At 39.4% G+C, this 20107-nt stretch overlaps 2 protein-coding genes and 1 long non-coding RNA gene across 3 annotated transcripts; all 3 read right to left on the bottom strand.

Annotated features, from left to right (window-relative positions):
- Nucleotides 1-383: 383 nt before the first annotated feature.
- LOC148152377 (uncharacterized) lies at nucleotides 384-2413 on the bottom strand. Its single transcript, XR_015762292.1, has 3 exons — nucleotides 1053-2413; nucleotides 555-744; nucleotides 384-474 (listed from the first exon to the last, which is right to left on the bottom strand). It is a non-coding gene; the product is annotated as an uncharacterized LOC148152377 (long non-coding RNA).
- A 6628-nt stretch (nucleotides 2414-9041) lies between these two features.
- LOC148152376 (NADH dehydrogenase [ubiquinone] 1 alpha subcomplex assembly factor 4-like) lies at nucleotides 9042-11059 on the bottom strand. Its single transcript, XM_088003617.1, has 3 exons — nucleotides 10857-11059; nucleotides 10642-10745; nucleotides 9042-9633 (listed from the first exon to the last, which is right to left on the bottom strand). The coding sequence occupies exons 1-3, from the start codon at nucleotides 10990-10992 to the stop codon at nucleotides 9328-9330; spliced, it is 546 nt and encodes a 181-aa protein (XP_087859743.1). The 5' UTR covers nucleotides 10993-11059; the 3' UTR covers nucleotides 9042-9327.
- Nucleotides 11060-16488: 5429 nt separating this feature from the next.
- Nucleotides 16489-18570, bottom strand: LOC106912222 (dermatan-sulfate epimerase; the record flags this gene model as incomplete). Its single annotated transcript, XM_088003619.1, has 1 exon — nucleotides 16489-18570. A coding segment is annotated over one exon (1747 nt), but the record flags the coding sequence as incomplete, so codon positions are not given.
- Between the last annotated feature and the right edge of the window lie 1537 nt (nucleotides 18571-20107).

The raw sequence follows: 20107 nt of genomic DNA, 5'->3' as shown, positions 1-20107 counted from the left end.
CCATTAAGCCTTTAACAACTTTCATTGGTGTTTGATTGAGAAATAGTGACGAGCTCAACAGAACAGCAGTTCCATCAAGTGTTTGGTTATTGCCGCTGCCACTAGTCTGGGGAACTGAGTGGGGGCGTGGCGGGGGTGTAATGGGAAAGGGCTGCTCCGTGAGGCATAAACTCGGCTGGAGACTGCAGCTTTGCCAATGAGGAACTTTGTGGAAATAGGCCTAAACGCTTGTTTTAGCAAGCTTTTAGAGACCATGAATGGTTGCCATAGGAGATTCAAGGATTCCTCAAACATGCATGGAAGAATCAAAGCAACACTCCAGGGTGTCATGTTGGGTTCCAGTTTACGCACCCACATGCACGAACACAACCAGGAGACGCGTGTGCAAAACAATAATGAAGTTTATTGAAAAGAGGACAGGGTTGGGGAAAAAACACGGAGCAGGGAGTCTGGAAGGGATAACCAGTTCAGCCACTGTCAACGAGAGGAAGCGGTTAGTATCAGCGAATCCAGGGAGGTGGATGAATTTATATACTGAGGGGGAAACGGCTTACTTCGGAGCAGACGGAAGTTCTCTTGGAAGCAGAGAAAGACCCAGGGGCGGCGTGGAGAGGCAACGAACCGTTGGAGGGCGGACAGGTAAGTCAGGCTGAGTGGAGGGGCGAGCTGGCGGCTGGTCGCGGTCCGAGATAACGATCCACAGGACTCTTCTCTCGGAAAAACCCCGGAGGGATCCAGGTAAACCTGACAAAAGGAAAAACACAGGAGGCAATTATCTCGGGAAGAGCTCAGAGGGCCTTACTCTGGAACAGGGGTGGGCAATCCTGGTCCTCGAGGGCCGGTGTCCTGCAGCTCTTAGATGTCTCCCTGGTCCAACACACCTGAATCCAACAGCTGAATCAGCTCCTAAGTGCAGTCAAGTTCTCCAGAGTCCTGCTAATGACTTCATTATTTGACTCAGGTGTGTTGAAGTAGAGGTACATCTAAAAGTTGCAGGAGACCGGCCCTCCAGGCCTGGAGTTGCCCACCCCTGCTCTGGAACGATTTGTTACCGAGGTAAACACTCAAGCAAGGAAGTGTCAGCTCGCCGCTTCTTAAATATCCCCAGCCTCAGTCAGATAATGCGCCACAGGTGTGTCCCTGGGTTCGACCACATGCTTCTCCAGGGGCTCTGCTCCTAGGCGGCATCTGGTGGAGGAAGTGGGAAACAGCAGGCTTCCAAAAATAACAAAACAAACCACCGATCCTGACACAGGGGTGTTTTTGTTGTTTTTCATTGTAGTGTGATATAAAGATTAAAAAAAAGTTCATTTTACATAATATATACCACCTTTAAGATTTGGTCGTTGTGCAGTCTTGTGGTGAAACTTTATTAGTCTGCGAGTGAAAAATACCTCTCGACATAAATGAGACACAAGCAAAAAGGCATAAGGACTGGGGAGAATTTGAAAAGGAAATATTCTGATGCTTGGTACTCAGCTTTTTGGGGGTGATTAATCACAGCTTAGTAAGTTTGGTTGGTTTGGGGTGGGGGTCCCCAGGCTACGGGTTATGCCCGTCCGGCCCCCTGAACAATACCAGAGAGCATTCAGTGTTTTTTTTCATATATATGCGGATTTTTCTTCAACCACCAGGGGGGCTCTTGAGCAGATATGAAGCTTAGTTTCCCCTCAATGGAATATATACTAGTCAGTACCAGTCACCGTTTCGCTCACGGTTTTTGTTCCATTTGCATTCTGGGTAAAAATCTATCTACAAACGCGAATATGTCGTGGGCATATTTCTAAGGTTTCTTTCTCGAAAAACTAAGACCGGCCCCCGAACAGAAAAGTGAACAGTTATGTGGCCCTCGCAGGAAAAAGTTTGGGGACCCCTGGTTTAGGGGTTAAGGTTAGGGTTTAGCAAGCGTTTAGGCACCATGAATGGTTGCCATAGGAGATTCAAGGATTCCTCAAACATGCATGGAAGAATCAAAGACGAGAAGCGTGAAGATGAGCTTCTTACTTGCTGGTTGACAATATGAAGCAGGCTCAAGGATCTCAAAAACTTCTTCATGCTCTAATCTAGAAAGAAATTCAACAACAGATGAGGATGGACACTCTGAATGGGTCCCACCTCTCATGACTGCTTGAAATAGCCAGCTATGCCCTCCACCTTTAAAGTCCCTAAAGCAACTTTTCATTAAAAAAAAAGTAGAAAGCAGAATCCAATTGGAAAGAGTTTTCTTGTCTTATTCTGAAAAACCAGCAGTATTTCCGGAAACACATGCACACTCTATGTAGCTAGCTTGAAGTTTTTTGTGATCCATGCGGACTTGGATGAAATGTATTACCCACAATTAATCGCTGCATGTGTCGTTTTGAGTTAAAATGCGGAATTATGGCAATGTTTTACTGGTTTTCTTGGTCTTTATTGAAAATTCAAAAACAGGGTCAGGAGAAAAAAGAAGAAATAAAAAATATTTTTTTACAGTTAGTAAAAGATTACAAACTAACTGTGAGAAAAGTCAAACAAAGTGTAAGAAATGCAAGACGACTTTCAAATCTTAAACTATCAACATATTGGCATAAAGATTGAACTTTGTGCTGTTGCAACATTAAGCACTCTTAAATAAAATTATTTCACTTTAAAAATGGAGGTGATTATTATGGAGGACCAAAACTGACATAGTAAGAAATAAAAGCATAAATATTAGTGATGGGTCCGGCAACATGAGAGGCCCCATGGGCCAAAATTTACAAACTCTCTTACACATACTATCTATCTCTCTGACAGAGTTTGTTTGCAACGGAAGTTAACTTAAAATTTCAGTTTCTGATTGGACCCCAGGTAGGAGTAGGTGGGTTTTCACGGACAGAAAAATAGCTGAGCGGCAGCGACTAACAGAGGCAACTAATATTTTAAATGACATCGTCAGCGCTCCCACAGTAATGTCAGCATTATCAGAAGTGTTTAGAAGCCGAAAGCCAGCATCGGAAACCCCATCGATCAGTGGGATAAAGCTAGCCGTCTCTTCGGAAATGGCAGTAAAGCCAGCCTGCACTCGATTTTAATGTGGCGACAGCACAAGTTATGGCGGTCTCTTTACAAAATAAAAGCACATCTCCAGTTTATGTTTGATTCACACATCAAGTTTCTCTCCGGCGGCTATAAGAGGCTAAAGCTTTGTGTTAATTAATTTGCAAAACGACATTATGTATCTGAAAAAAAAATATTGTGTGGGCAAAAAATCATGTAAAGCACATATGTGCAACCTCAGTTAAAATTGGTTTTATAAGGTGTCCCTGTGTCATCCTGAAGTCAGAGAAGTACCTGGTAAGGTATTGTTTATGTAATCTGGAAGATTTTTTTGCATGTCAAATGTCAGCAATTTTGATTGAGGTAGCACATATGTGGTTTACAGAATTTTTTGCCCACATAATATGTTTTAATTTATTTTCAGATACATGATTTCCCTTAGCAAATCAATTAACACAAAGTTTTACATTTTTAAAGCCGCAGGAGAGAAACATGAATCAAATATAAACCGGAGGTTCGCTTTTATTTTGAAAAGCCTGCCTGGGGTCCAATCAGAAACTGAAATTTTAAGTTAACTTCCGTTGCAATCAAACTCTGTCAGAGAGTTTGTGAATGTGAGAGTTTGATAGCGAGTATAAGAGAGTTTGTAAGTTTTGGCCCATGGGGCCTCTCATACCGATGTGTCGGCCCATGCATCAAGCCCACAGACCAAAACCCGTGTTGGTGCGCTTATTGGTTTCAGCAAGTCATGTGATCGATACAGGAACTGTTTCGAAATGACATTAAAACGCCAAACTGTGTTTATATGGAAGCAAATCTGTCAATCTGTCAAAAGCAATTGCCAAACGAATTCTTGATCTTTTACGGAACAGTGTCAACTATGGAGCAGCCTCAGACAAAAGGTTTCCACAGTGTGGGACCATTTTGATCTTATATTGGAAAATAAATTTGTTTTCATTTTTGTTGTTTCATCCGGTTATTGTCAGTTTCTACTTGATCTATCTGAATCCAAATCCAGCTGAAACTGACTCTTAGTTTATTTTCATATTGTGTTCTGCAGGTTAAGTGTCGCATATGTTTGACTAAACTGTCTTATTTAAATAAATCCACCTCCTCAATGCTGAGGCATTATGAGGCATGAGAATGAAGTCCCAGATACACCTAGATAAACTCAGATTTTCTTTTTCATTTCCCCTAAACATGTGTTTTTGTCAAGAAGAGTAAATATTTTGTTTGGTCTTTTCTTTATACAAGCCCTCCTTTTGCCATGGGCTCTTTGCACCTAAGGCGTTGACGTCACATCTCCAGGAGCCAATGCGGCTCACTTTTTTCCGCTTTCAGTTACCATGACTGGTAGAAAAGACTAAGTCGTATTTCAGATGCAAAAAAACAATACTATTAACATTGTTGTCTTCCTAATATAATGGGCTTTTAAGTTTTCATTAATTTCCAAGCGATCCTGAATTAAGAAGATGGCTTGTAAATATCTGTCGCTACCAGCTAACGCCGCACAGCAAAGTTTGCAGCCTTCACTTCACTCAGGATCAGCCTAAAACTACCGGGGATACGGATGGTAAATAAAGGAGCCTCCCTGAGTTATTTCCATGGAATCACTTCTATATTCAGCCTGAAAGAGTTTATGGGAACGAGAGAGCAGACCAGAGCCAGACAGCCGAGCAACTGATCCGCCTGTACATCCTGCTGTAAACACCGTCCTATCTGAGCTCTTCACAAGAAACATGCAAAGGTAATAAAACGAAATAACATGGAGACATGACAAATAATACGGTCATATTTTTCTAAAAGCAGCAACTTTGAACCTGAACAGCTGAACCAGATCTCTTGACACCAGAGCTGCGCTACTGTCAAGCTATGAGGCTTGTTGAGCTCCGTCAGGCTTCGGAAGTAAAAAGCCCGAACCGGAACCTCCCCGTTAGTCTGTGACACTAATGACAATAAACACACATAATATACTTGAAAATAAGATAAATACATTGTCCGTTAGAATGTTTAGATACTTAAATAGCACATTTTACAAGAACAATGTCCGAGAATATTGCCTACTAGCATAAGCTAACGTTAATGTTAGCCACAAAGTTTAAGTAAAACTCACCTTCGTGTCAGTGAATGTATAACGAGGCGAACATCTTAAAACCTTTCTCCAGCTGACTTGTTGGGGCTTCGGATCGATGTACAAACCTTGGCCAAGCCCTGCAAGCACCTAATGTAAATGATATTTGTATTGGTTCGGAAACAATCGAGCCGCTTTACCCCGAACGCGGAAGCTGAGGTGCAAAGAGCCCATTGCCTCCTGCACGTTATGTTAATGAGAAGAGCCGCCTTCTATGTCCAGCTCCTCTACTATTGGCCAATACAGCTTTGGCACCAACGTCACTGGGTCAGACGTTGTGGGGCGTTTAGGTGCAGTCGCTCAGTGCCATCTTTACAGGTCACAGTCCAAAACAAACTTTATCCAGTGGTTTTGTTGTGTTACCGACTGCAGTGAAGTTAGTTTCGAGTTGGATATTGAGCAAGCGGCGTTTAGCTCAAGGTTGATCCGATACTCTTGTCAAACAAATGTGCCTTGTGACCAAATGATACAAAAAAAGTGGTAATTCATGCTTTTACATGAGACACACGACTATCTATTAATATGTGACGTCATATTTAATATTTTAAATAACTTTAATGTCAAATAATGTTTTCTTCAATAGCTTCCATATTCTGTGCCACATAGACTAGAAAGTGTGTAATTGTTGTACTAAACTGTTTATATGAAGCACATGCATTTTTATTCTATTTTAACACATTTTTTTTCTTTTGTTACCTATTTTTTATGTTTAAATTTAGTATTTCTCTTCAATAACTTTTAGGTCATGTGACCTATTGAGTCAAAATCTGAGTGAATTTCAGTGAAATTGTTATAGATCTACAACAACATAGGGGTGCGGGTTTCGTCCCCCTCTCTTAAAAGTGTAAAAGGGTGCGGGTGTTGTCTCCCCCTGGTTGAAAAGGGGTGCAGCTTTTAATGTTTTTATCTTTGTTTTTTTATTTTTTTATTAACTTTTATTTTTATTATTATTTTTTATCTCTTTCTCTTTCTTACTGTTTATTCAATGTTACATGACTGTGTTTCTGTTTTAAATTATGTAAAGCACTTTGAAATGCCTTGCTGCTGAAATGTGCTATACAAATAAAATTTGATTGATTGATACAACTCTAGATCTATAACTCTAGACTCTTCCTCTTTTAGGTCCAAAAATAATAACTTCAGTTTTGTTTCTGTTCAGCTGCAGAATGTTTTGGCACATATATCTGTTTTAAGCACCTATTCAGTGACTGGAGGGGTTCAGAGTCACCTGGTGACATGGTAATGTAGAGCTGTGTATTGACAGGGGATAAAAAGGGTCAAATCAAATAAAAATGAGTGTACCTCATCTGTACAGACTAGTAGAAGAATTTCATGTGACTCAATAGGTCACATGAGATGCTATTGAAGAGAAATTACTAAATTTAAACATAAAAAAAATTAACAAAAATAAAAATTTAGTTAAAATAGAATAAAAATGCATGTGCCTCATATACAGTTTAGTACAACAATTACACACTGATTTCTAGTCAATGTGGCACAATATGGAAGCTATTGAAGAAAATATTACATTATTTAATATTAAAATTATTTAAAACATTGAATTTGACTTGACATTTTAATAGAGGGTAATGTGTCTCATGTAAAAGCATGAATTACCATTTTTTTTGTATCAGTTGGTCACAAGACAAGGCATTTATTAACATTTGTTTGACAGGAGTGTTTAGTTCGGAAATTTGTTGACAGTCCCTAAGTGAACCTCTGAGTGCCGAGGAGGGAGCTGGAGAACGGCTGGCCGAAATTAGCGTTCATAAATCAGATCAACCTTGAACTAAACGCCGCTTGCGCGGCGGATATTGGAATATCCAATATCCAACTCGAAACTAACTTCACTGCAGTCGGTAACACAATAAAACCACCGGGATAAAGTTTGTTTTGATCTGTAGCCTGTAAAGATGGCACCGAGCGACTGTACCGAAACGCCCCACAACGTCTAACGCAGTGACGTTGGTTCCAAAGCTGTATTGGCCAATAGTAGAGGAGCTGGACATAGAAGGCGGCTCTTCTCATTAACATAACGATGCACACGGAAAAGTAAAACCAGGAGAGAAGAGGCAATGACAAAAACAGGGCTTGTATTAAGAAAAAGACCAAATTAAATATTTACTTTTCCTGACAAAAAACACATGCTTAGGGGAAATGAAAAAGAAAATATATACATTAATTTATGAAAACTCATGTCTAAGGAAAAGGAAAAACTAAATATATATGCTTTTATTTCATATGTCAGTTTTGGTCCTCCATAGATTATTAGAAAGCGATATTTGTGAATAAAAACTTAGCCAGAGGATTAAATAATTAATATTGTAATTTAACTCTTTATCCCCTGTTAGAAGACCAAATTTTATTATAATAAAATTTAAAGATGGAAAAGATTTCTAGAACAATATCCACTTTTGAAAATCTTTCTTAAAACGAAATAAGTTACAACTGAAAAAAATGTGTATCGTCTGAAAATATGTCACAAAATGCACATTAATTGATTTTTATGTTGAATTTCTTTTGTAGAAAGTCATTACAGGAAAAACTTTATTAATCTAAAATTGATGCACAAAGAATACAAAAATATGAAAATTCATATCTTAATTTTTTGTGGGAGTGGAATAGAAAGGCGTTTGGTTCTTATTTTCTTTAAATATTTCATCATAATTTTTAAACAAATGTTTTTTTCTGAGGCTAGAGAAGAAAATAGCAGCCAGAGTGTTCCTTGTGAATTTCTTGTAACATTTCTATCAAGTCAAACATTCATAATTTATTTTAAGAATGACATTTTAATTCCATTCCTTTTTCTCTTTGTTAGCACATCAGCTCCACTTTATATCTAACATTAAGCCACATAAAAGATGTTTTTTTCCAAGAAACAACTCAAAATGTAATCATGTCTCTTAATTAGTCAAACCACAGGGAGAATTGCCTTTATGACTGTTAAATTCAATGTTAGTGCATTTTGATGAGTATTTTTTGTCATCCTGGAAATATAATGTTCACAGAACAAGTTGTGTCACAAAAGAAGAAAAAAAAAAACAGCTTTCAAGTGTAATGTATTGAATTTTTTGTTTCACTCTACCGAGCATGTGCTATTACATCAAATTTTGCTCTGTATTCAACAAGTCTTAGCAAAACATGTTTGAACAGCTAAATATCTCTAGCAATGACGTTGGAAAGCAAAAATACTGTATTTAGAATCGATTTTGTTGTTGTTGTACTTTTTAGCAGTCCAAGTGCCAAAAGAGTGAACAGCCCCAGTGTGAGAGAATGGACATCAGAAGTAATTACACCCCCCACCCCCTTTCTGTTTGTTTATTTGCTTCCATTTTTCTTATCTTGGCTGTGCTCTTCAGCTGCACTTATCTTCCTGTGATGCACTGGACTGCAGTGACAACACTTCGCCACCAGTGGGCACATAGAGCACGGTGAGCAGCACTCCTGACTCAGCGAGCCAACGGCAATTAAGCGCAGCAACGGCTGGTCAGCGAAGGCGCTCACTGTCGCGCTCATGTTTCCACAGCATTTGTTAAAATAAAAGAACCTGCGCAACACCACACTGATTCATTTTCAAGTGTGCAAGACCACCATTTTGGATATCGAGGTTGCGACACAATGGCATACTGTCCCAATTCTCTAAATTTTGAACACTTATGTTCCCTTTGATTGAGTGCACACTTCATAGAGGGGCGTATGGCCACAGAGTATTGGAATAGTTCGAGCACAGCAGCAGGTTGACCTGAACAGAAGGAGGCCCTAAACAACAAAAAGAAATAAATAATAGCTCTACTCATTTGATCATTAGCATAACATTTATCATTTGGCAAATAATAAATCCATCTAATTCTACTTCTTTTGAGTTAAATTTAAAAATGAATGCACAAAGAGAGCAAGGTACTTTGTCATTTATGATTTGTAAATAGAAATAAAGATCTGCAGGTCTGCACTGTAAAAACAACAACAAAAAAACACTTTGTTTTGAACAATCAACAGAAGAGAATGTCTTCATGGACTTTTCTTTATCAGATCACTGTCATTATCTGTTTTTTTCATGTATTCATAAGAAAAATGTTCTATCATTCCATCTAAACATCACTTAAATCATGGAAAAGCTACATCCTTTCCCACTATAACATTATAGAACATAAATAAGTGAGGTAAAAGCTTCTCCATTCTTAGGAAGCCTTTATTTGCTTGGAAGTTCTACTCTTTGGAGGGATGATCTCAACCTTGAAAGGGATAAAGAATTCAAGCACAGATTTTGTGTCTTTTAATTCCAAGGAATATTCCTGAGCAATCTTTTCCGCCGACCAGGTTCGAGGCTGGTGCTGGTGGCTGCCGAGAGCCTTGAGAGCCTCGGCAAGGGTTAGCTTCCCTTTAGGAACATCTGTGAGCTCTGGCAGGCTGAACGCGCTTCCTGGTAAACTGACTCTGAGGGGCCTCCGGTCTGCTTCTTTACCGGCAGACGCATTCCCCGAAAACTGTGGGGAAATGACACAGCAGGCAGTTGGTATAAAAAACCAGGGCTGTTGTAAACAATTATTTTAGCATTCAAGTAATCTATTAATTATTCTGACAATTAATCAAGCAATCAAATAAAACATTTGATAAAATAAAATATTGATAACTACTGCCATAAAGTATTAATCAACATTGGCCCAAATTTACATTTCTAACAATTAACTTTCCTGCAGTTTAAAAAATGTAATTGTAACAATAAGCTTAAATAAAGCTCAATTTTTAAGTAACCTGGACAAAATGTATTAAAAATAATACAATTACTTGCATTAAAAAGTGTAATACATTAAAATATGCGCTGCCAATTATTTCAAATGAATACATTAAAGTCCTGACCATAATTTTTAGCTAGTGCATAATTTTGATGTAGAAAAAAAAAAGTTTTATTTTGTTTACATTTTCAAATAACATAAAAATGTTGTGTGCCTTGGCACTTAGCCCAACCAAATCAGATCTTAACAGAACTTATATTTATTCCAGCTGTCTTTATCCGTGTATCTCTGCCAGCTTTGCACATCCAAAGGCCAAGCAATTTTGCAGATTTCTTCTTAGCAATGAAGTTTGACTAATCTCTATTAGTCAAACTGGATCAATCATCTCTACAACAATTTGTCAAAAATGATTCTTTGAATTTACCTCTGTGCTTTAACTAGGGCATTTTATTACAAGCACATGATGACTTCTGAAGGCTATTTGTTACACTGGATTTTAATTAGGGGTGTCAGGGTAAAGTGGGCTTCATAAATAGATATACGCTTCACTTTTTGGATTTTAACGTGTAAAAACTATTACAATCATCTGATTATTTCGTTTAATAAACAGACCTGCTCTAGTTTGTGTTTGTCTATCAACTAGAACACCAATAAAATGCATTCAACCCAGTCCTGCTCAGCCTGGTCAAACTGAACGGAGACATTCTGAGGTCCTGCTGTCATTCAGCAGAGACAGAGACATGTAGGATTCAGTCTGACCTCTGGAGTCGTTTTTCCGCCGACTGTTGGATCCGTGGACTCTACATACACAGACCTGAGATGTTCCAATAACGACTCATTCTTCTTCATCACCGACTCAGAGGCTATAACACACAGAACAAACCAGTTACCACACATTACCCGAGGCAGGTTCTAGAAAACCGAGCCCACAGTGGGTATGACCCTTGAGGTTACCAAGCAGCTCAGCCTCTCACCCTCGGAGCTAACGGCGGACGGCGTCTCTGTGGCCGCGTGCCGGGGTGCTGACCTCGGCTTCTCTTTGGAGATTTCTCGCAGCGCGCGGTTCTCCACATTATAGTTTCGGAACATCCGCGCGAGTCGAGCACCCATGCTGGTTGTGTCCCAAAACCCTTCTTCTTCCACCTCCTCCGCTTCTTCTTCTCCTTTTCTATTAAGGCGGATCGCAAGCAACTTTAAGGTGCATACCGCCACCTACTGTACACGAGTGTGTAGAAACACTTCTTTACATCTAGTAAATTCTATTTTTTAATTTTGTATTCTGAAGATAAATAAATAATGCTTTCTATTATCTGTGAATATCCACTATGTTTCCTTCATTTCCCAATATTCCTTTAAGACTCCATTCTTGACCAGTCCTTCCAACCATTCTTCTGAATTTCTCCCTTTCAGGTTCAGATGTTTTACTGTTCATCAATACATGTTCTACATTTTCTTTCCCTCCACATCCTTCACATTTATCTTTATTTTTCCTCCCTATTAAATATAAAATGTCATTTAAATAGGTATGACCTACTCTTAATTTGATTATTTTTTCCCTTCCGTTTCTCTCATTTCTAATTAATACTGACTTTTGTACTTTATATAATCTTCCTTTCTTATCGTCATTACACCTTTTTCCCATTTTTCTATTTCTTTATTCTGAAGTGATTTCCCTTCCCCTTTCCCAAAAAGAATTGTAATCATTATTGCCACCTCTAAAGCCCTTTTTGCTAATTTATCTGCCTTTTTGTTGCCTTTTACTCCTTCCCTGCTGGTATCCCACAGAACCAAATATCAGTGCCACGCCTGAGTAATCTAAATAAACTGTGCTGAATTTATAATACTAAATCTTTCATATTATTTCATTATCTCCCTGAATACCTTCTATAATTGCTTTGTCTATGTTATATCCAGGAATCTTAAAATCTAGCTGAGGTTTTAGCATTGTTTCCTGAACACATATTATATCTGGGATTATTTCTAATTCATAAACATTTTAAATTATTGTCCATTGGCTATTAAATTTGGCATTCCATTGTGGAATATGTAGAACCATTATAGAAACTTGGATCCTAATCCTGAGCATTTTCTACGGTGGCCGACAGGTGCAAATGCGCAGCAAAAGAGAAAACATGCAAACAAAAGAAAACACACGCGCACAAATTAAATGCGGCAAACAAAAAGCAAATAAAATGCAGCAAACAAAAAAGACACCCACGAATGAAATGCAAACAAAAAGTGTTGAAAACGGAAGTGCTCCAGACCACTAGGGGGAGTCTAACAAAAAATAGCTGTGTCCGAATTCAGGCTCTGCATCCTTTAAAGCGGGTGTTCAGAAAAGCAGCAATGGGGACAAAATAATTTTTGCTGTATTACACAAAATTATTTTTTACAATGTTTTTAGGCGAGAATGTAGATGTATAGATCTGAAATATCTGCTCGGTTCATTAATAAATCACCTACTTCCAATATTGCTCCGACGTTTTCGGAGATGTCTTCTCCCGCTGCATTAACAGCCAGCTTCACTCGCAAGCGTCCTCTTCTGCTGTTTTGGTTGAGCAAAGCAGGAGGGACGACCGCTCCAAGAGCGTATTTGCGCCGGAGCAGCCAATCGTGGGGGAAGGGGGTCTACTCTTTTATTATGTCTATGCTTCGAAGGATCAGTTTCTCAGGGCCCTTGAAAGGATGCAGAGCCTGAATTCGGACACAGCTATTTTTTGTTAGACTCCCCCTAGTGGTCTGGAGCACTTCCGTTTTCAACACTTTTTGTTTGCTGCATTTCATTCGGGGGTGTTTTCTTTTTTGTTTGCTGCATTTTATTTGCCGCATTTAATTTGTGCGCGTGTCTTTTTTTTTGTTTGCATGTTTTCTCTTTTGCTCCACATTTGCACCTGTCGGCCACCGTAATTTTCTGTTTCAGTGGTACTCAAAATGGTATGAATCTGATCTGCTTGGATTTCTTTCATATCTAAAAATCTTCCTGCTGCCGTTATAATTGCATTTATTTTATCACTTTTCTTCATTTGTACTGTGACATTAATAATGTGGCACACAAAAGCTACAAAGTTTTCTTTTTTCACCACCATTGTATTTTCATCCACTCTACATTTATGCAAACATGTATTTTGCATATTTGTTGTTGGAACCAAGATTTGTCTCGGATAATTCTGCCCTTGGTTTGAATTCCAAGTTGTGTTTCTTTGACCCGTTTCTCCCAACCTCATTCCTCTTGCACTCTTTCCTTATTCTTTTTAAAGCTTCAGCATATGAAACTGTTATTTTGATTCTTTGAGCTTTTCTGGCTTCCATTTGCACTTTACATCCACCATATGGTGCACTGTGTTCTCCTCCGCAGTTACATTTGATTTTAGCAATTTTATCACATTTTCCAAATTTATGTGGACCTCCACATCTTGGACACTTTCTTTAGCAATGCGTCCCATTCTTTGGCAAGTAAAACATCTGAGGGGTTTAGGGATATACTCTCTAACTCTGTAGTTCATGTTTCACAACTGGATATTTTCTGGCTTAATATATTCAAATTGTAGAATCACTGCCATAGTGCCTTTAAGTTCCCCGTCTTTTACTTTTAATCCTGGTGGCATCTTTTCCCTCTTTTGATTTCTTTTTTTACATCCTGCATTGTCATTTCAAGTGAAACTCCTGAAATGACTCAACTTTGGTAAAGATCCTGGAATATATGTTTTAATCCTTCCCCCCCCATCAGGGTTTTCATTTTGATTATTTTCTGTTGTTGTGGTCACTGACGGCATGATTCAGCACTCTTCTGTTATTCATAATTCTAGCCATTTTAATTCTCCCCATTTCTTCCTCCATTTGCTTTGGTCAACTTTACTGGTTGAATAGATCTCCCATCTCTCGAATTCCATCATGACTTTAAATTCCACTCCTATGGCAAAGTCATCCTGTACTCGTGAACTCGCCCGTTTGTTTTTGGTCTTTTTGCCAACTTCTGCTCTTGCCTCACTTTTTTCTGACCAACTTCTTGCCCTTTCTTGTCTCTTCCCAAGTGCTCTTTTCATTCTTGATGATCTTGATATCATCCATTCCATCTCATTTCTGCTTAGGGTTGCCACCTTTCAGAAATCAAAATAAGGGACGCCCACCACGGCGCGTCATCCTACTCATGGGGTGGGCCGTCTGCTGTAGTAATGGATAATATTTTATGGCAGTGTTTTTTGTCTTTAAAAAGTGATCCATAGAGCAGTCGTTCATGCATAGAAGTTGGTTAGAGTACCTCAAAACTGTACTCCAGTCAGAGTAGTATACTTTAAATATGTTTAATTAAGCAATTAAGTAAAAAGCATTTGGTAAACCACTGAGTAACTGATCATAACACCTGATTTAATATTCAAAATGTATCCACTGTGACAATCTGTGTTTTCTGTGTAGTTATTTTTGAGGTTTTTCTGTGTTTATTTAGTTCCGTTTCCCCTGTTGAGTCTCTGTCTTCTCTGTTTTCTCCCAGCTGTGTCTTGTTCCCCGATTACCTTCCCTGTGCATTTAACCCCACCTGTTGTCTCCGTCTTTCGTCGGATCCTTGTTGTTTGTTACTCGTCAGATGCAAGTTGTCAGTTAACGCAGTCTGTCTAGTTAGTCAGTCGGCCACAATAGAACTGTGAAGTCCTGTGGCGGCTTCAGCTCTCGGTTACAGTCATTTAAGTCAGGAGCTTCCAGTGTTAATTTTAGCCTTAGCTCCCTGTGCTGCCTACTTGTCCGGACTGTTGAGCTGTATATCTGTCATTAATTCTTCATCATCATCATCTTCATCCTGGATCCTCTCTGCGTTCTCCCTCACTAAACCACAAATCATGACATCCTCAGACAACTAAAAGTATAAAAGTTATGTGAACAATCTGGTATTTTACAGAGTATTATCAAAATATTTATACAAATAAGGAGTTAGGTTTGGAGGCTGGTTCTGAGTTACCACAGGGGCCAGGGTAGTCAGTGTTTTTCCATGACAACACTTGAAAAAGAATGAAACAAAACAAAAACAAAACAGCAATATTTCATCATTTGATATTTCAAGAGAGCTAAAGAGCCAGTTGCGTCTCCAGAGATCCAGGTTGCAGATCCCTGGCAGATGGAAAGTGTGATCATATACAGCAGCTAAAAGTGCAGCACTATAATTTTTAATTCAATGTTAAAGTAAAACTGTGAAGATTAAAAAAAAAATCACCACCGAGTATTAACAAAAGACATAAATTTGATCTTACCTGGAGTTGATAACTTATATTTTTAAGTGCTCTTCTGTTATTGTAAATGACATTCAATGGAACATTTTTATCTCCCATTTGCTGTAACAAATCCTTGTTCTCTGAAATTGTTTTTTCCTTCCTTTTTCCTGCAGCTCTTAGTCGTCTCCCTGGTCCAACAGGCTTGAATCCAACAGCTGAATCACCTCCTAAATGCAATCAGGTTCTCCAGAGTCCTGCTAACAACTTCATTATTTGACTCAGGTGTGTTGAAATTGAGACACACCTAAAAGTTGCAGGAGACCCTCCAGGCCTGGAGCTGCCCACCCCTGATCTAATGCCTTCCTGATTTCCGCTTGTTTATCAAGACCATTTTTTGAACAGTCTTTTGACCCAAATGGCTTTATTTTAATTACGTCCTTTTACCTTACCAGTAAAATTCCATACTGGTAAGGTGTCTTTGTTAGAGAAAACATTTTATTAGGGTATTAAACTGACTGATGTTTGATTTGTGATCATTTTGTATTTTATGTCTTTTAATGTTTTGGTTGTTTTTCCCTGTAAATCACTTTATGCAGCTTGTGCTGTTGTCTATCCCAAAAGGTAAACAACCTTTTATTCTTGGGGGTACAGCCAATCAGTGTCAAGGAAAACAAATGGCGGTCCTGGATTGCCTGCTTTCCAAGCATCAGCCAATATTATGTGAAGTAATTTTGCATGTGGGCATTTCAGCTTATAAAGCTGCATTTTACTTTGGATATTTTAGATATCCAAATATTTTACTCAAATAATTTACTCTAATAATTTGTTCCAAAGGAAAATCTGCAAATAGGTGAAACTGCAAATATAGAACTGTGAATATTTTGGGTATCCACTGCAATCATGTCAATTAATGTATCTTACCACTTTGAATGAATTAATGAAATGGAAAAATAACATACACAGACCTTTACAGTATCTAGAGAATTATTTGAAAAAGACAGATTTTTCAGCCGCTTCCATCCAGTGGTGTTATGTAGTTTGTTATGTAGTTTCACAACTGGAAGACTCATTTGCAAAAAATACAATGTAGTCCTGATTTCACTCATTTGTTGTCAGGTTAAAACCAAAGCAGAAATTACAGCCACTTCAATTTAACCAAAGTGTAGTTTTGCTAAAAATACAACTGAAGTTTAAATCCATATGCAGCCCTTCGTTGCTGTGGTGAATGGAAGGCTGATTGGGTGACTGACCACTGAATGCTTATAAATTCCTGTATAGAGTGTCAGTTCAAGATAAAGCCATGAGTTAACATTTCTGCTGACTTCCCCCAAACATCTGTGGCTAACGTCAGGCCCTGTGTTGAAGCCCAAATGTATCTTTACTTGATAAAAGAAAGCAAGAAATGTTAAAAGCTTACTAGTTTTATTAAAAAGAGAATTATAAGACATTCCTAGAAGAAATAATGATATTCAGAAGGTGTAAATCAAGAAGAAAATGTATAATTAAAATTTGAGTGGACCAAGAATGTACTACATCCATACATTTAGTGCTCTTTGTCTTTTTATGTCATTTTGGTTGTTTTCCTGGACAATTACAAATTAACTTTTTAAAAAACTTTTTTAACTTTCCTAAACAGTGGCCTTAATGATTTGCTATCAGATCTGGTACAAAGAGGAGGAGTGTGTTTTCAGTTCACCCTGAACAGACAGGACATCCTGTCATGCGGAGGGGTTCAGGGTGTCAGCACTGTGTGTGAGAACACGATGAGTAAAGGTACAGCAGGATGAAGCAGTCGATCAAAACAATGGTGTAAAAGCACCTCTGTGTGTGGAGGCTCCGCCCCCTCTGAAATCGAGTAAGCAGAACAGCCAGCAGTAGGAAGAAGGTAGTGGTGTTCATAAGCAAGAACAGTCTAATGTAGGAGGGGTTACCAGAGACCCCCTCACTCCTTGCTGTGGCCACAATGTGAACCTCCTTAAACCTGCGGCCTTTAACTAAGCCCCCCTTCCTGTTCCTGTGACCAGCTGGATAATCCACAAAGGCCCTCGAGTCTGCATCCCCTTCCTCTGGACTGTCCTCATATGTACGCTTTGATATTCTCTGTCTCTCATTCTTTTCGCTGACCTCAATTTGTGCAAAAATGTCAGGCAGATTCTCAGACAGCTTCTCTCCAAGGTTTAACCTCTTTCCCCCCTTTCCCTTGTTCTGTTTCTTGGACATAGCAAACATCTTCTTAATGACCTCCTCTGTCTTCTTCTTGTCAGAGAATTGGAGGAGGTGCTCAGCGGTCCTACGGAAGCTGGCAGTGTTGAGGACTCTTCCCAGGATGTGTCTTTCCATCTGCTGGAAGACAGGTTTGACATGCTGGAGATTGTCCTCCATCACATTGGCGTATTCTTCAACTTCCACAGGGAAGCTGTCTACAACAGCTGCTGCTCTCTCAAACACAATCCTTTTGTGGTCCAGCAGCACTATGGCGAACACAGGCTTGCTGGTGACCTCCCCTGTCAGAAGGTAGATGGTGTAGGTATGGTCTTTAGTGGATAGGTAAATATCCACCTGCTGATCATGCCCACGTAAGCTGAAGCTCTGTACATCCAAGCCTGGTCCAAAGAAAATATAGGCCACCCTTGTGTGCGGGTACCTCAGGGGCATTGTTACATTCACATAATTGGAGCCATTATATGGATACCCTCGAGGGTAACTCCAGTAACCCACCATCCCTTTGTTACTGGAGTTTGTGTCATCCATCCAAAACATCTTATAGTTCTCCTTCCCATGTGTTACAAATGCTCCATGAACACCATCTACTTTTGTACTCTGAAATGGCAGCTCTGTGTTATGAAAGAAGGCACTCATGGCCCTGGTTGGGCTCCCTGGGTCCAGGTGGATGTGGTCAACCATGAGCAGAAGCTGTGGGTGAAGAAGCAGCAAGTTCCTCTGGAAGTTCCTGATTTTCAGTTCTGGGTTATAAGCCGAATGTCCTTCGCCACGAATGAAGACCATCCCCTCTCTCTTTATAGCAGCTTCCACTCTGCCCTGGGCATCGGCTGCAAGGCCCACCTTGTACTTTAACCACTTAGAGTCACAGGCTTCTGTTACTTGTCCAGCCCAAGGTTTAAAGCAGCTCCCAGATAGGGTTGAGCCAAACAATGCCACATTGTTTAACAAAGTGTACTTGGGTCCATACAGTGCCTCTGTGATGAACGGGACACCGTTGGGTGCAAAGGTGAAAGAGTTCTGATCTGGGTGCTCATGACCAGCGTTGAAGTTCCTCCAGCCTTTGATCCACTCTTTGTACTTGTTATTGTGAACGATGTCAAAGATGGCACGTCCCCCTAGTTTCCCAGACTTGAAGGACAGAAAGGAGCTGTTGGTGCCAGAAGGCAAAGCACCGCCATACGTCACCACACCCCAGTCCTCGAAGTAGTGGAGCTGAGACGTTCCAAAATCTGCTGGGGGTTTGGGGATCAGGCCAGGGTCATACCTGCATCACAAAGACGAAGCAATAATCAGATGGGGAAAAGATTGTAGACAACTTTAACAACTTTTAAAGTCTGAGTTGTTTGTAACTTGACATAAAACTGATCAGTGATAGTGATCAGTTTTATGTCAACTTAACCTCTTATGTTGCTCAGGTAAACCAAAACAGCCCTGTCCCAGAGACATTCTCTTGCTTCTGGAAACTGGAATGGGAGTTAAAATCTCAACACATGCTTTCAGTCAGGAACCAGACTTGTAAATTGAAGGACACTTAATAACTCCCCTGATTGCTTGACCTCCTAGACACAAGGGTTTAATTTGAAAAGAAAAAAAATGAAGGAAAATTTAATAAAAGCAGAAAACAGTTACAGGTTCAGATCTCTAAAGCAAAATCCATCTACAAAAAGACTTGCATTACATCCAAAAATCCTTTCTATCAGAGGTATCACTCCTCTGGAGGGAAGTACTAAAATGCAACACCCAAATCTAACCAAAAGGTCCCAACTTAACAGAACTGAGTGAACTCTTGCTTATTGTGTCCTAAGCTAAGTTTTAAGAATTATTATGCACGACTAACACATGAGAAGGGATTACAGAGAAATATAAAAAATGTGTTCTGAGTATCTGAACACAGAGACTCAGAACAGAATCCCTGTGCAGAGCCTCTATGTTTAAAGCATTGATGCCCTGCTCTGCTGCACACCTAATATGCAGTTCCTTTTAGCTTCCAGCAGAATCTTTTGTGGGAAGCTCCTGTGTCCACAACTCTCCTGTTTGCTTGACCAGAAGGTGGTGCCAGGCAAATCCCTCTCTGCAGCCTCTGCATGCTGTGACCTGAATCTCTGAAGGACACCTCCAGTCTCCAGCCTGGACCTGACTCTGATGCTGACCTCTGGGCCTTCAGCTTCCTTCAGCCACAGAACTTGTTAGTGGGTTTTAAATTTACACACTTGGGATTAATGAGATATGTATGGAAAACTTTGGAATTTTTCCCTTATTCTCAGATTTAGATAAAAACCTGAATCTACCTTTTTATTTTCTAAAAACAAAAGAGCTTCTACACTAAAATCTAGTTCGCTCTAGTTTCAAATCATTGATCAATTTGATATTTGAGATATTAGGCACTCATGAATTCCAAAACAACAAAAAACAATTCCATCATTTTACTTCTGGGTTTTCTGGAAACCTTGAAAGGGATTCAGTAAAATAGCCAAACAAATTCCTGTTCCAGTTCAAATTCAGCTGATGGAATATCTCAAAAACTTTTGGTTTTAGAAGTCCTTCAGTTTGGCTTTAAGTCATTTTACAGCACGGAAATATTATGTTAATATGTTAATGATATTTTCTAAGCAAAGATTGCAAAAATCATGTATTGCTTGTGCAGTTGGAACTCGAAGCTGCATTTTACACAGTGGATCGCAATGTTTTCATCACTGGACTAGAGCACTGCATGCTGGCTTGGCTTCAGTGATTACAATCATATTTGACAAAGTTTGTTGGGTAAAGTTGTAACATAACCACTATGTTTGTTTTTTGGTTGT

This window comes from Poecilia mexicana, unplaced genomic scaffold, assembly GCF_051168715.1.
Source record: "Poecilia mexicana isolate PSO_F unplaced genomic scaffold, ASM5116871v1 ptg000077l_RagTag, whole genome shotgun sequence".
Lineage (NCBI taxonomy): Eukaryota > Metazoa > Chordata > Actinopteri > Cyprinodontiformes > Poeciliidae > Poecilia > Poecilia mexicana.
This window is presented reverse-complemented; position numbering and strand designations above follow the sequence as displayed.

Coding starts and splice junctions, on each gene's coding strand:
- LOC148152376 (XM_088003617.1), bottom strand. CDS start 10,992: ATGGGTGCTCGACTCGCGCGGATGTTCCGAAACTATAATGTGGAGAAC. Junction 10,746..10,856: donor GTCCGCCGTTAGCTCCGAGG/GTGAGAGGCTGA, acceptor TGTGTGTTATAG/CCTCTGAGTCGGTGATGAAG. Junction 9,634..10,641: donor GCGGAAAAACGACTCCAGAG/GTCAGACTGAAT, acceptor ATTTCCCCACAG/TTTTCGGGGAATGCGTCTGC.